Source organism: Podarcis muralis, chromosome 1 (genome assembly GCF_964188315.1).
Source record: "Podarcis muralis chromosome 1, rPodMur119.hap1.1, whole genome shotgun sequence".
NCBI classification, from domain to species: domain Eukaryota; kingdom Metazoa; phylum Chordata; class Lepidosauria; order Squamata; family Lacertidae; genus Podarcis; species Podarcis muralis.
Window position 1 is genome coordinate 129,043,300 of NC_135655.1, and position 15,158 is coordinate 129,058,457.

The following is a 15,158-nucleotide window of genomic DNA, read 5'->3' on the forward strand; positions in this document are numbered from 1 at the left end:
CACCCTCCCATATTCCATTCACCCTGAGGAGCCACAGTTCCCCTGGCTGGGGGCTGGGAGGGGTACACGCCCAATGCCTAAGCCAAGGTCTTCCTACATCTGAAAAATTTAATAAAGTTGTGAGCTCCCATTGCTCGGTCCCTGCTCCTGCCAACCTAGCAGTTCAAAAGCACATCAAAGTGCAAGTAGATAAATAGGTACCTCTCTAGCAGGAAGGTAAACGGCATTTCCATGCGCTGCTCTGGTTCACCAGAAGCAGCTTAGTCATGCTGGCCACATAATAATAATAATTTAATAATAATTTATTATTTATACCCCGCCCATCTGGCTGGGTTTCCCCAGCCACTCTGGGCGGCTTCCAACTGAATATTAAAAACAGTACAGCATCAAACATTAAAAACTTCCCTAAAGAGGGCTGCCTTCAGATGACTTTTAAAAGTAAAATAGTTGTTTATTGCTTTGACATCTGCTGGGAGGGCGTTCCACAGGGCAGGCGCCACTACCAAGAAGGCCCTCTGCCTGGTTCCCTGTAACCTTACTTCTCGCAATGAGGGAACCACCAGAAGGCCCTCGGCGCTGGATCTCAGTGTCCGGGCTGAACGATGGGGGTGGAGACGCTCCGGAAGCTGTACGCCGGCTCCCTCGGCCAATAAAGCGAGATGAGAGCCGCAATCCCAGAGTCGGTCACGACTGTCCCTTTACCTTTTAAATTTTTAATTCCATAACACGTTGTCACGAGTTATTATTCCTTCTGGTGGTCTCTCGGCGCCGGGGGGTCTCCACCTGGAATAGCTGTCAACTTTCAGATTCCACCAAGGAATCCATGATTTGGATCCATATCACCACAGAGCTTCCAGGTCTCTCAGACTTCTTGCTACTCGTGGGCAAAAAGTAGCGTGTGACCCATCTTGAGACACAGCAGATTTTGTTACAGTGGTACCTCAGGTTAAGTACTTAATTCGTTCTGGAGGTCCGTACTTAACCTGAAACTGTTCTTAACCTGAAGCACCACTTTAGCTAATGGTGCCTCCCACTGCTGCCGTGCCGCCGGAGCACAATTTCTGTTCTCATCCTGAAGCAAAGTTCTTAACCTGAAGCACTATTTCTGGGTTAGTGGAGTCTGTAACCTGAAGCGTATGTAACCTGAGGTACCACTGTATATTAATGGCCAAGACACTTTCCCCGTGTCCCCGCCATTCTCCAGTTCTTCCTGGTTTTCAGAATGAGAACAAAATTGGGCATTGTGCTGTATTAAAAATTATCCTTAGACATCTGTGACCGACTAAATAAAGTTTCCAGGTTTTTTTTAAATGTGAGCAGGTGTAGATTGTAATGAAGACAAAAATATGCCCTATCAGATGTTATACTTTAGGGAAATACTTGCAACAAATAACTCTACTGACAATGGGCCCAATCCACTGGAAAATTATTCTGTGCAAAGGCCTGTACTCTTTCTGCCTAGATGCAAGTCCCAAAGTAGTCCACTGAGATGCTGCCACCAGACTTAGAAATTGCCTACCAAACTCTCACTGCTTGAACCAACTGCAAGAGACCCTGGCAGCGATTCTAGACACACTTAAATGTCACTGGACTCAATGGGATTGCGCTGGCAATTAAATTTGGTCACAGATTTTTTTAAAAACGCAGGCACTAATTTAATTCACTTTCGTGTTCAGCTGACCTCGCCTCTTACAGCCATAGCTGTCAACTTTTCCCCTTTCTTGTGAGGAGTCCTATTCGGAATAAGGGTAAAAGGTAAAGGTACCCCTGCCCGTACGGGCCAGTCTTGACAGACTCTAGGGTTGTGCGCCCATCTCACTCAAGAGGCCGGGGGCCAGCGCTGTCCGGAGACACTTCCGGGTCACGTGGCCAGCGTGACAAAGCTGCATCTGGCGAGCCAGCGCAGCACACGGAACGCCGTTTACCTTCCCGCTGGTAAGCGGTCCCTATTTATCTACTTGCACCCAGGGGTGCTTTCGAACTGCTAGGTTGGCAGGCGCTGGGACCGAGCAGCGGGAGCGCACCCCGCTGCGGGGATTCGAACCGCCGACCTTTCGATCGGCAAGCCCTAGGCGCTGAGGCTTTTACCCACAGCGCCACCCGCATCCCTAATCGGAATAAGGGAATTTCCCTTAAAAAAAGGAAAACATTGACAGCTATGCTTACAGCGTGATTTTTCTCAACTTGCAGAGTAGCTGAACTGATCCCCTGTGATCTCATGAATATCTCAGAGAGGTAGCCATGCCAGTCTGTGCCCGCAAACATAAAGTTTACTGTGGCATCTTAAAGATAAGAAAAATGACAGTGTGACCCTGTGCATGTTTACTCAGAAGCAAGTTCTCATTAAGCTCAATGAGACTTCATCCTAGGTATGCGTTATAGGATTGCAGCATTATTGCAACATAAGATCAAACGTATCCATTCTTAAGGAAATCAGCCCTGAGTGCTCACTGGAAGGACAGATCCTGAAGCTGAGGCTCCAATACTTTGGTCACCTCATGAGAAGAGAAGACTCCCTGGAAAAGACCCTGATGTTGGGAAAGATGGAGGGCACAAGGAGAAGGGGACGACAGAGGACGAGATGGTTGGACAGCATTCTCGAAGCTACAAACATGAGTCTGACCAAACTGCGGGAGGCAGTGGAAGACAGGAGTGCCTGGCATGCTCTGGTCCATGGGGTCACAAAGAGTCGGACACGACTAAACGACTAAACAACAACAAGCTTTATTGTGACACCATCAATCTGGTGCTTTTAAGTTGCCATAGGATTCTTCATGAGATGGTTAGGTAACAGATCCCATGCCTATAACATCTCGTTCATTATATTGTGCCTGGAGCTGGTTTCAATGTGAGCGAGCACTTTAAATACTCTACAGTGCTGTATAAATGCTAAGTGTTGTTACCGCAACACTCTTCCTGATATATTCCTACCGATTTCAAATGTTATATTATCCCAGTAAGTAATGTAAAGGTAAAGGGACTCCTGACCATTAGGTCCAGTCGTGGCCGACTCTGGGGTTGCGGCGCTCATCTCGCTTTATTGGCCGAGGGAGCCGGCGTACAGCTTCCGGGTCATGTGGCCAGCATGACTAAGCCACTTCTGGCGAACCAGAGCTGCGCACGGAAACGCCGTTTACCTTCCCGTCGGAGCGGTACCTATTTATCTACTTGCACTTTGATGTGCTTTCGAACTGCTAGGTTGGCAGGAGCAGGGACCGGGCAACGGGAGCTCACCCTGTCGCAGGGATTCGAACCGCTGATCTTCTGATCGGCAAGTCCTAGGCTCTGTGGTTTAACCCACAGTGCCACCCACGTCCCAGTATCCCAGTACGTAGTCGGCCTCTCTTGTTGATTTCCTTTCTTGCATTCAGGGAGGGCAGTGGCTTCAAGAAGAGCGGGCTGCCCATGCTACTGATTCTTTGGCTGTGAAACTGAAGACCTCTTAATTCATAGTTTTAGCTGCTATTGTGCACCAGCCCGTATTGGTAGTACATTGGCCAGAGTAGGAAAGCTACCTTACAGCCTTGGTGCATTGAAGCCAGCACTCTCTGCACTGGCAGGCAGCAGAGGTTTGCAGGGTTTCAGGCAGGAGCCTTTCCAAGCTCCTACCTGGAGTTGCCAGGATCTGACCCTGGGACCCTGTGTACAGTGGAGATGCTCCGCCAATCAGCCATGGTTCTCCACCGGCATACTAATTCAAACAGGCGGCCTAAGTATATCTCCTGCCACAGGCTGCAGACCCATTGCACCCCAGATGGTACGCCTAGAAAAACAACCTAACAAGTTTTGAGTGAGAAGAAAATGGCTGCGTGGGATTTGAGGAGAGAGGCAGGAAAGGAGATGAAACTGGCAGGAGGGGAGGGGAGATGGGTCCACTCAGGGCTGGATTTAGGTCTGATGAGGCCCTAAGCTACTGAAGGTAATGGGGCCCTTTATGTGTCCAGCTGTCCTTTGTCAACAACAAATTGTCGCTTTTTTGTGTTAAATATATGCTATATGGTAGTTTATGGACCATTTGCACATAACAAAAGATGTATTTTATCAAAGTAATACACAACACAGAACACGGTTGCTTCGGTTGGTTGCCTTGGTTGCCCAAGGTTGCCTGATAGGACTTTTTTATCCATTTGGCAAATTGGCACCAGCCTCTTGGTTTTTTCGCCTACCTCGTAGCAATTCCTCACAACTTTCTGGTATTGGCGGTTAGGCATTGGAATATGTGTGCTGTGTTGGAGGATTGGTTACGCACCATCATCTACCCCTCCTCTTTTGGGTATTCCGTTAAAGGAATCCGGCGGTCTTGGATCCTGTCTGATGCCCAGCTAGTGGCTAGGGCCATGGCAGAACCCCCGGTGACGTCATGGGGGAGCTTCCAGTTGTATTTGCATCAACAAGCTCCTCCCATTGGTTGCTAACCCTGATATGACTCCCCTCTGTGCGGGGTGGAGTCTGGTATTGCTGTTTCATCCAGTGCCTAAGCCAATACTACTCACATGCTGTAACCAATAAAAGTTATGGCTTATTTTTGCCTATTAACCTAAAATAATGTGTCTGTATACATTATTTTAACCTATGCATTATATTAACCTAAAATAATGTGTCCGTATAGTAGAAGCTATGGTTTTCCCAGTAGTGATGTATGGAAGTGAGAGCTGGACCATAAGGAAGGCTGATCGCCGAAAAAATGATGCTTTTGAATTATGGTGCTGGAGGAGACTCTTGAGAGTCCCATGGACTGCAAGAAGATCAAACCTATCCATTCTGAAGGAAATCAACCCTGAGTGCTCACTGGAAGGACAGATCGTGAAGCTGAGGCTCCCTCCACTTTGGCCACCTCATGAGAAGAGAAGACTCCCTGGAAAAGACCCTGATGTTGGGAAAGATGGAGGGCACAAGGAGAAGGGGATGACAGAGGACGAGATGGTTGGATAGTGTCTTCGAAGCTACCAGCATGAGTTTGACCAAACTGCGGGAGGCAGTGGAAGACAAGAGTGCCTGCCGTGCTCTGGTCCATGGGGTCACGAAGAGTCGGACACGACTAAACAACAACAACAATGTGTCTGTGTGTCTTATTATAATCCTATGCGGGTGGAGAGTCCTCGACTCACAATGGTAACTCTGCGAGAGGTAAACTGCAGGGCCCAGAATTAGGAAGAGACGTGCTTCGAATGTGCTGTTAAGGCATAGCGTGTACACACTCTCAGTATTTATGTCTGTCTGTTGCAGCAAGGGTGCTTGGAACCCACCAGTCTCGCTTCGGTATTCAGAGGGGAAGCTGAAGTGTTTTCCAATCTGTTAGCCCTGGGTCTCCGTGTGAACTTGTGAAATGTACACATGCACCCACACAGTTTAAAAATACTTGGTAGGTACAAGCTGTCTATCTTTGGAATACCATATCACCATAAAAAATTTTTAAAGGAGACTTTCTCTCACATTTCTGTTTCACCCTCCTCTACCCGTATTTCTTTCTGTCTGAGTTAGCTGCATTCCTTTTTCCTTCAGATTAATGGTATCGTTTTATATTGTTCCACTGAGAGCCAACCCAAACCTTGGCTTGGCAAAGGTATCCTTTTCTTCCCAAGCATATGTTTAAGCACACACACAGAGCGAGAGAGAGAGAGCACAGCATGCAACAGTAAGTTATTTATTAAATTTATATCCTAGCAATCCTCCCAAAGGACCCCAGGTGAATCAATGCATCTCCTTATCACAATAACAAACAAGGTTTTAATTAGGTGGCTCATTAGTATTAAATGCTGCTGTGTTACCTTTCGCTTCAAAGGGCAAAGGAACTGATCTGAGTCGCTGCAAGTGAGCCCAAGTCAGGGAGGTTCCTTGGAAAGAGATGGACTGTTAAGCAACTCTGAGCTTTGCATCTTTGGGGGGTGGGGATTAAGAGTCTCCTAACAGCTCTCAGGATGGGACGCTGGTGGCAGTGTGGGTTAAACCACAGAGCCTAGGTCTTGCTGATCAGAAGGTCCCCGCGACAGGGTGAGCTCCCATTTCTCGGTCCCTGCTCCTGCCAACCTAGCAGTTCGAAAGCACGTCAAAGTGCAAGTAGATAAATAGGTACCACTCCGGTGGGGAGGTAAATGGCGTTTCCGTGCGCTGCTCTGGTTCGCCAGAAGCAGCTTAGTCATGCTGGCCACATGACCCATCAACGCTGTCTCCAAAAATTTTTACACATCACTTGGGAAGACAGGCGAACTAATACCTGTACAGGTACGGTACAGTACAGTACAGGTGTACTGGAAGAAGAAAAGATCACCAGTGTCGAAGCAATAATTCTTCAACATAAATTTCGTTTGACTGGTCATGTTGTGCGGATGCCTGATTATCGCCTTCCAAAGCAACTACTCTATTCTGAACTTAAAAAATGGAAAGCGTAATGCTGGTGGTAAACAAACAAGGTTTAAAGACTGTCTCAAGGCAAATCTAAAAAAATGTAGTATAAACACCAACAATTGGGAAACACTGGCCTGCGAGTGCTCCAATTGGAGAACAGCCTTTACCAAAGGCTTTGAAGACACTCAAACTCAGGACGCAAGGGAGAAATGTGCTAAGAGGAAGGCACACTTGGCAAATCCACACCGTGATCAACTCCTGCCCGGAACCAATGTCTTGTGGTTTGCCTCAGGTGCCAGAATGTCTTTGGCTGATATGGAAGCATGGGAAAGATTGTGGAGTACGGATATAAAATTTACATCATGTTACGGCTTAAGAGGAAATTACGTAAAAATGATGTATCGATAGTATTGAACACCAAGTAAATTGGCAAAAATGTGTAAATTTAAATCAAGGGTTGGAAATGTAAAGAGAAAGGAGGTTCTTTTTATCATATGTGGTGGTCTTGTAGTAAGGTTAAAGCTTATTGGGAAATGATATATAATGAATTGAAAAAGGTGTTTAAAATAATGTTTGTAAAAAAAAACCCAGAAGCATTTCTTTTGGGAATAATAGGCACAGAGCTACCTAAATTGTATAGAAATTTATTTATGTATGCTACTACAGCAGCAAGAATGTTACTTGCCCAAAAGATGAAAGAAGCAGAAGTCCTAGTAAAGGAAGAATGGATACAAAAACTCATGGAATGTGCAGAAATGGCAAAACTTACCGGAAGAATAAGAAATCAAGCTAACAAACTTTTAATGAAGGAATGGAAATGGTTTATTGAATATTTACAGATAAGTTGTACACAGATAAAAACATTAGCAGGATTAATATAATAACCTGCAGTTTTATATGAGTATATATCTACAGTAGATAAAGAAATGAGTAAGTTAAATGGATTTGGATATGCAGAAAATAGAAAAAATGAAGGAAGTCAAATTTTGAAATGTTAAATGGATTGTAAAAACTAACGAAATGTATAATTTTGAAAACATAAAAAACAAAAACAGAATGTCTTGGGCTGGAGCTGGCTACAGTCCATGCTAAATTCCAGCCGCCAGCACCATATGTGGAAGAGCTTATGTGCCTGGCTGATGGCGCACACTGCTTTTGGGGACGGAGCCAGGTGCTCCTAAAACACAGAGGGACCTGCTAAAAGTCAGCCTGCCTCACGTGATCCCTTCAACACCAGCACTTCACTGACATAGGTGCCTTCAGTGTCAGATGTGGTTACGGCCTCCCAAGTCAAGGATGGGGGCAGGGGGAATCTGTGGTCCTGCAAGGGACTCCCGACTCTCAACAGCTCCAGACAGTATAGCCAATGGCCCAGGATGATGGGAGTTATAGCCCAACAACATCTGAGGGGTCACGGGTTCCGTAAAGGTAAAGGGACCCCTGACCATTAGGTCCAGTTGCAGACGACTCTGGGGTTGTGGCGCTCATCTCGCTTTATTGGCTGAGGGAACTGACGTACAGCTTCTGGGTCATGTGGCCAGCATGACTGAGCCACTTCTGGCGAACCAGAGCAGCGCATGGAAACGCCATTTACCTTCCCACCAGAGCGGTACCTATTTATCTACTTGAACTTTGTGCTTTTGAACTGCTAAGTTGGCAGGAGCAGGGACCGAGCAATGGGAGCTCACCCCGCTGCGGGGATTCGAACCGCCGACCTTCTGATCGGCAAGCCCTAGGCTCTGTGGTTTAACCCACAGCGCCACCTGTGTCCCTTTCATGGGTTCCTTAGTCCTCCTTTAAGTTCTACCAGTTTTGACTGGGTGTTAATTGCAGGTCAACGCTCTGAGGATTGTGGAAGGAATGGGAGATAGGTAAAGCCACTTCACTGAGACCTAGGCATAAGAATGCACACATTTCCATATTACACTGAGGTTTTCATCCTAGTTCAGTTGGGAGAGGAGACTCCTAATCTCAGGTTTGCCGGTTTGAGCCTCACACGGGGTGTTGCAAAGGAGGGTGGACTCACTAGATCCTCGTGGCCGCTTCCAATTCTATGGTTCCGTTCTGCCTGATGAAGAGCTCTGTGCAACAGGAAAGCCTGCGCAGTGTTACCCTTTCATGGACCAACAGCCTCTTGGTGTGTTGCAGTTTTCTTCCTTTACCATGCAGACTCTGTCTCAATCTCTTTATAAGGCTGAGTCTTTACATACTTGGCCTGATCCCAGAGGTAAATTTATTTATTGAGCTGCTGCTGGCAAGTTTTAAGTAAAAACCCTTCCACGGTGTTATAGCAAATAACGTGTCTCCTGCCAGCCTCTTAAGTGTTATTTGTGTGTCTCACTCCGTGTGGGCGGGTGTTTGGAGCTCAAGGCTTCGCATTTTTGCATTCCAGCGCGATCACCTCGCCCCTTCTCTCCCTCCTGCAGCCCCGTTTCCCGGGCGTAAAAATAATGTGCTCTTAAAAATAATCCCATCTACACAATAACGTGTCATATACAGATCCAAGCCACGATAACCAGGGTAGCCCTGCAAGAATCGCCCAACAGCCGCCGCCAATATAAAGCTACCTACGCAGCTTAGGATGCTGTGTGTGTGTGTGTTTGTGTGCGAAGCGAGAGGCGCATTTGCCCTGGACTTGTTGCTTCTGCCAAGGGCGAGGCGCGGATTGCAGCCGGGAGCGCAGGAGTTGGGGGGGGGGCACTCCAGTTTCTGCCGCCGCCGCTTTGATCTTGCAAGGGAATCCAGAAGAGCTCTGCTGCCTCGGCTCTTCCTCTCTCCACCCTCCCTCTTCCTCTCCTTCTCCCTTTTCGCTGGATCGCGGCCGAGTTGCGAGCGTGGCCTGCTCGGCGTTCCCGGGGCTCTGCCTCCTTCTCCCCCTTCCCCTCTCGGCGCGTCGGGCTTAAATGAGAAACATCGAAGGGGCGGGCCCTGCGAGAGCGTGTAATCGGAGAGCTCTGCCTTTCTGTCTGACATGCACATGCCGCTCTGCCTGAAAAGGCGGCGAGCGAGCCGAGAGGCAGGCAAAGCGAGGCGACAGGGCGCCGGCAACGCTCAGCTCCGGAGGGGGAAAGCCGCGCAAAGCCCAGGAGGAGGAAGGAGCAGCAAGGCGGCGGCAGCGGCGGCGGCTTGGAGCAAAACTCGAGCTCCAGCCCGGGGATTTCTGCATCTGGAAGGCGGCGGCGGCTGCAGCAGCAGCAGCAAGCAGCACATTCTCCTTCCTTCCCGGCGCTGCATCCGGAAAACGCCTCTAGCGTGAAACTGACCACCACCAGCAGCAGCCCTTGAGCGCAAAGGGGCAGCAGGCGGGCGAGGAGGGACAAGGGGCTTGGGAAGGAGGAGCAGCAACAGCAGCAGCAGCATTCGCCAGACCCGTTGCCATCTCGCTCCGGATTGTGTGCGTGTGGACGTCCATCTGAGGCTGAGCCCGGCTGCTGGCGATGCCCAGGCGGCACCTTTCTGTCGGCGGCTCGGCTCGGAGCGTTGGCACCGCCGCGGCGCTAAGGGGAACGCCACTTTGAAGAACTGGCGCGCTCTCCCTCTCCTGCGTAAAGGCGTGCGCGCGTGCGTCTCCGCCTTGATCCCCAGCGCCGTGTGCCATTCGGGCGGGTGCGCGCGGCTTCCCGAGCAGCTGCCTGCGCCTCCTTCCTCTGGCGAATGTGAGGAGTTTCCCTCCGGCGTCCTGATCCTTTTTGGAAGTGGGTTTTGCGCGCGCGTGTGCGCGTGTGTTTAAATCGGCGAGCGGCGCGCAGGGAGCACCGAAGGGGACTCGAAGTCTTGGCGAAGGGGAGTCTCCGGCTCGGTGTCCCTTCGGAGAGGAAGAGGACGAGAAGGGAGTTGCGAAGGAAACACCTCGCTCCCCCTCGCATCCACCCGCGTCGCCGAGCCCACGCCGCTTGGGAGGAATCGCCCTTCTGCCGCCGAACATTTCCTCCCCAAAATGGATACGTTTCCTCTCCTCTGGGCACTTCTGGTTCTGCACCTGGTCGGATCCGGAGTCACGGGGCAAGCAGGTAAGGCAAACCAGAGTATTCCCAACGATTTCATATTTGAGGGGTGTGGGTTGGGGGTGAGGGGGAGCGAGCGAGCCCCCTTTGCGCCGCCAAATTTCTCCAGTGGATCTGCTGACATCCACGAACCCAGAACTCTTCTCCTTCCCCCAAATCCAACTTTCATCTCCAGTAGAGTTGGCTGTAGCGTGGATGGTACGCCTTGCAATAGGCAGGAGGCAGGCTGTTTAGGATTTCCCTTTTATAATGCTGTTGTCACATATGGAATAAATCAAAGGTCTGAAAATACTACAAAGTCTCCTCGACTTGCAATTTTTCCGGGGGCGGAGGCAAGACTCTTTTTCTCCCACTCCCCCACCCCCGTCACTCCGCTTATGCGGAGCGTAATTCCCCGGGGAGCTGCCCAGAAGAGCTCTCTATCTTTGAGCAGAAAGACATAATAAATCATTTATACGTTTGGGATGCATCTCGCAGATTCCCCACGTTTTCATCTCTTGCAAATGAAAAGGGGGAACCAGCGGGCTTCCAGAAGTCGAAAAGCTGGTGGCGTTTTCTGAATACAGTTGAGAAGGGGAGAGTAAGAACATCACACCTTTTTCGCCTGGTATCTGACAGCTGCAGTAACTGGGGAAAGTGCTGGTGTCTCCCAGCCCCTACAACACCCCGTCGTGTGGCTTTTGCTTACAGGGGGAGAGAGAGGCAGAAAAGAGCCCGCTAAAGAGAAATCATTATCAGCAAAGCACAGGCAAACAAACAGGCAGTAGGACAACCTTGCAAAGTAGGATGTAAACTTTTCTTGGTGGAGCTGACCAACCCCCCCCCCCCCCCCAAAAAAAAAAAACCCAACAGGCGGGGGTGGAAGGAGAAATAAGTAAGACAAGGCCATGCAGAGATAAGGAGAGACTGCTTCCCCCAACACAAACCGCAATGAATTATTATTACCAAAAGTGAAATGGTCTTGTTTCTTTAAAAACGAAAACAAAAAACCTCCTCCTCCAGTCTTGTTACTGAAAAAGGAGTCTGGAGCTAATCCCCGCTTACTGGCGAAGAGGGCGCACTAAACCCGTCCGCTTTAATTACTCCATCGGAGAGCTGACACTCATTTCCTCCGAATTAGCCACCGAGCAGGCAGTGAAAACGCAGATAAGGCAGATTAGAAGCAAAACAACAGGATTTGGGAGAGGAAGGGAAGACGAGCGAGGCAGTACCAGCTTTGGAGAGGCGCTCAGAAGGCAAGGGAATGATGCTCGTAGCCCGCGCTATCCCTGCAGCTTGGGGCGAGTGGTCGGCATCCCCGCCGCGCGGTTCTTCCAGGCTTGTCGTCTTAGAAGCCAGCCCCGCTCTGTTCACTGGGGCTTCCTTGCGAGTAAGCGTGCTAAGGATCTCAGCGGCGCTTGCCTGCGCACGGTTACGCGCAAGCAAGCCTCTCCGAGCTCTGTGGGGCTGGCTGACCCCCAGGTAAACTGCGCCCACCACGGTGCCAAGCGTAACCTCAGCCGGTCATCCTCGCGCGAATCCTGGCGAGGGGTACGCGTGTTTAATTTTGCTTTAAAAAACAGACGAGGAAACCATTTTGCTGGTGAGGAAACTAGGGTGTAGTTTGAGCTGGGGATCTCCAGGCCCCGGAAATCAAGTCGGAGGGAGCGGCCCTGAGCATAAGCAGAGTGCTTTTCTCGCAGAGCACCTCGGCCAACGCAACTGGAGGCGGAGAGCGCGCGGCCTCCGCGTCAAGAGGCTGGGCTCCTTAAGTCGGTTTGAGTCCCGGCCGCTCTCTGAGACGAGGAAGGCATGGCGGAAAACCAGAGAGAAAACCCCCCTAGGCGAGATCTGAACTCACGCCGCAAATCGCAGGCGGCGGCGGCGGTTCCAAAGTGTTAAACTGGACAGCTTTGGCACCCCGTGGGTGTTTGTCTGGCCACAGAAACCCCTGCCAGCATTCAAGGGCGGCGGCGGCAGCCGATTGCAGCAAGGCAAGCGAAGCGTTTTATTGGTGGGTGGGCGGACGCCCTGTTCTAAATGCAGGCTGTATATTATACCCCCCCCACACACACTTATTTTTCTCTTTGTATTTCTGGACGTTCTCCCCCCACCCCTCCTCATTCGTTTCACGCCTAGCTGCAAAGCCTCCGGCCGGTCCCTTGGCCAGGGCCGCGTGCGTAAAACGCCCGGCGCCGAGCGAGCGCGCTCTTCCCGGGTCTCTCCCGGCGGCGGCGGCAGTGGCGCTTGGTGCGGCGGGCGCAGAGCGTGCTGCACGCCGCCAGCAGCAGCAGATTCTCCCTTTTGGCAAGGCTTGAACCTTGCGGCAGTGCCCGCCTCTCCTCGGCTGGGCGGCGTGTAAACAAATGCATCAAGTCCCGTCAGGAGAAGCTGGCTTTGCCAGGCTACTCTTGCTTCCTTCCAGCCTCTCCCCCCCCCCCCTCCTCCGCCCTCTCCACGCCAGCCGCTCTACCATCACTCCGCCCCTCGCTTAAAAACAACCCCGCAGCTTTCCTTTGCAAAAACAACGCCTTTAGGAGAAGTTACCAGCTCACTTGCTGAAGGCAGGGGTGGGCACCTCCGCCTCCCCTCGCAGGGCGAGAGGTTTGCCGGCTTGATCTTTACCCCTTCTAGGGCTAGAGAGAATGGATGGATGGCAATGCCCGCCTGGCCTGCCATGTTTTTTCTCCCTTGTGTGTGGCTAACTGCAAACTCCGCTCTCCTCGCTGTAAAGACCAGCTACTACAGTATATAGAGAAGGGAGCCTTGCCTTCATACAGATGAATTAAATGATCTATCTATGAAACAAGCCAGATGAGAATGGACTGGCCAAAGAGACCCAGTTGTGGTCCAGGGTGAGGGATGGCCGCATCACTTTGGTTCCCAAAAAAGGAAAGCATAAAACTGCTTGAAACATGCCCAGGCCTCCACACCCAGCCAAAACAACATCTAGAGGGTAGAGTGTGAAGCATAAGTGTTGGCAGAAGGTTAGTTCAGGGGAGGGAGACTCCGTCTGATTCTTGTTTCTGCCTTCGGTTATCCCTTAAGGGTGCTCTTAACTTGCTTCGGTGGCTCATTTGCTCAGAGAGTAAACCAGGGCACCAAAGGAATGGAAGGGAGAAAAATAGGCCGTGAGCAGAAAGGGGCTCTGCTCTCCCATTTGGACTGGGGATATGGGGTAAAAGTGATGCGGGATAATGAAACAGGCTTCCTTGCTCTCTGGAGCTGTTAGCCCTAGCAATCACCTCGGTTTAGCATGCCTGCCTGAAGTCACCTCTGAAAAGCTGATGTGCACACATTCCCAAGAGCTGCTCCAGAGTGGGTTTTTGACTCCTGGGGATAAGCAAGGTGGTTGCCGGGAGCTGTATTTTCCCTTGCAAAAACCCCTCTCCTCTAAGTAGATTATGAGCCATCTCATCGCCACTGTGGTGTGGAATCCCTCCAGGGGATCCGCTCCTCTCCCCCACCCCCACCCCGCCAGATGATTTAAGTGAAAACGGCAGGGGAAGCAGAAACATGTGATTGAAGTAATGGAGGCGGGGGGGGGGGGCGAAGAAAAGGGGAAGCGGTAGTAAAATACAAGCTTGTCCCTGGATTCCTGGCACTCGTGCTGTGCTGCAGAGACGGCTGCTGTCTTGGAGACTGCAGTGGAACCTCTGTTTGGCAGCCACCAAGGCTGGGTTGGAGGGCTTGAGGAACCTAGCAAGCCGCTTTCCCTGAGGCCCAGCACACACAGGCAGGCTGAAGTAAGGGGTTGGGGAGGGCTGGGGGTGTCAGGTGAAGATTTGCAGGCAGTAGTAGTACCCTAGCCTCCCTGCCCAGCTGTTGAGCCCTGGAGAGTACCCATTTAGGCAGAACGCAACAGCTGCCGAGCATGGAGGAGCCTCATCGGAGCTGCCTGCCCCCTTCCTGCTTGGCTCTCTGGGGCAGGCCCCAGAGCTCTTCGTGGGCAGGATCTGTAAGCATGTGCCGGGCAAGCAGGGCTGGCGAGAACTGGAAAGCGTGGCAAGGGGTATTTTGGCGGGTTAATCTGCCAAGGCACAAACTTGCTTTCGGCAAGGCAGGTGTTGCATGTCGGTTCCGTGTTGTGCCCTGTGAACCTCAGCAGAAGATTGTAGTGTATATTTTGTTGGATTCACAGAATCGTAGAATTGTCAGAGACCCCGAGGGTCATCTAGTCCAACCCCCTGCAATGCCGGAATCTCGACACGCCATCCCCCCACCCGATTCGAAACCTTACTGGACCTTCTTAGCTTTGCAAATAAAAAGGTAATTGCGTACCCCAAAATGTGATTTTTCTGGGTTTTGAGCATGTGGATGGCTTGCTAGGGCTGCTTGCAGCAGATGTACCTGCTTGTAGCTCACTGCGGGTTGCAGAGATGTGGGGTGGGGGGAGAAGGTGAGGTTGCTGAATGGACCAGAGGGCTGCCTTCCTGGCTCAGGATTGGCCGAAGCAGCCTTTGGAGTCCCTCCCAGCGCTTATGATTCTGTGAATAAGAAGCATCTCCGTTTGGGCTCTGCAGCTGTGGTGTTCAGAGAGCCCTCTCTGGCGCACGTGGAGAGATTTGCTGGCAGAACTGCAGGTGTCAGGATTCCGTCCCCCGCCGCAGTGCAATGATGTAACTTTTTCTCCCGGCCGCTGTGGGGGGATTTTCTGTATGCTTAAGTTCCAGCTAATGCTTGTTGCAAACCAAATGGCATTGCAAACAAGAGTTAGGGAGAGGTGTAAGAACAGGTGGCTTGGGTTCTTCGCGGCGGCTGCTGGAGAAGGCAGCAGCTAACTTTGCTTCCCACGTTGTTCGTGGGCCGAAATGTATCTGCGCGTAAAGA

At 50.9% G+C, this 15,158-nt stretch overlaps 1 protein-coding gene across 4 annotated transcripts in view; it reads left to right on the forward strand.

The window, feature by feature from the left end:
* The first annotated feature begins 9,381 nt into the window (after window positions 1-9,381).
* Window positions 9,382-15,158, forward strand: part of NRP2 (neuropilin 2) — a 237,770-nt gene continuing 231,993 nt past the window's right edge. For all 4 annotated transcript variants that reach the window (XM_028702094.2, XM_028702112.2, XM_028702103.2 and 1 more), the window contains exon 1: window positions 9,382-10,355. In XM_028702094.2, the coding sequence (XP_028557927.2) occupies window positions 10,283-10,355 (73 nt within the window). In that variant the 5' untranslated portion in view covers window positions 9,382-10,282. The remainder of the gene's footprint in view (window positions 10,356-15,158) is intronic.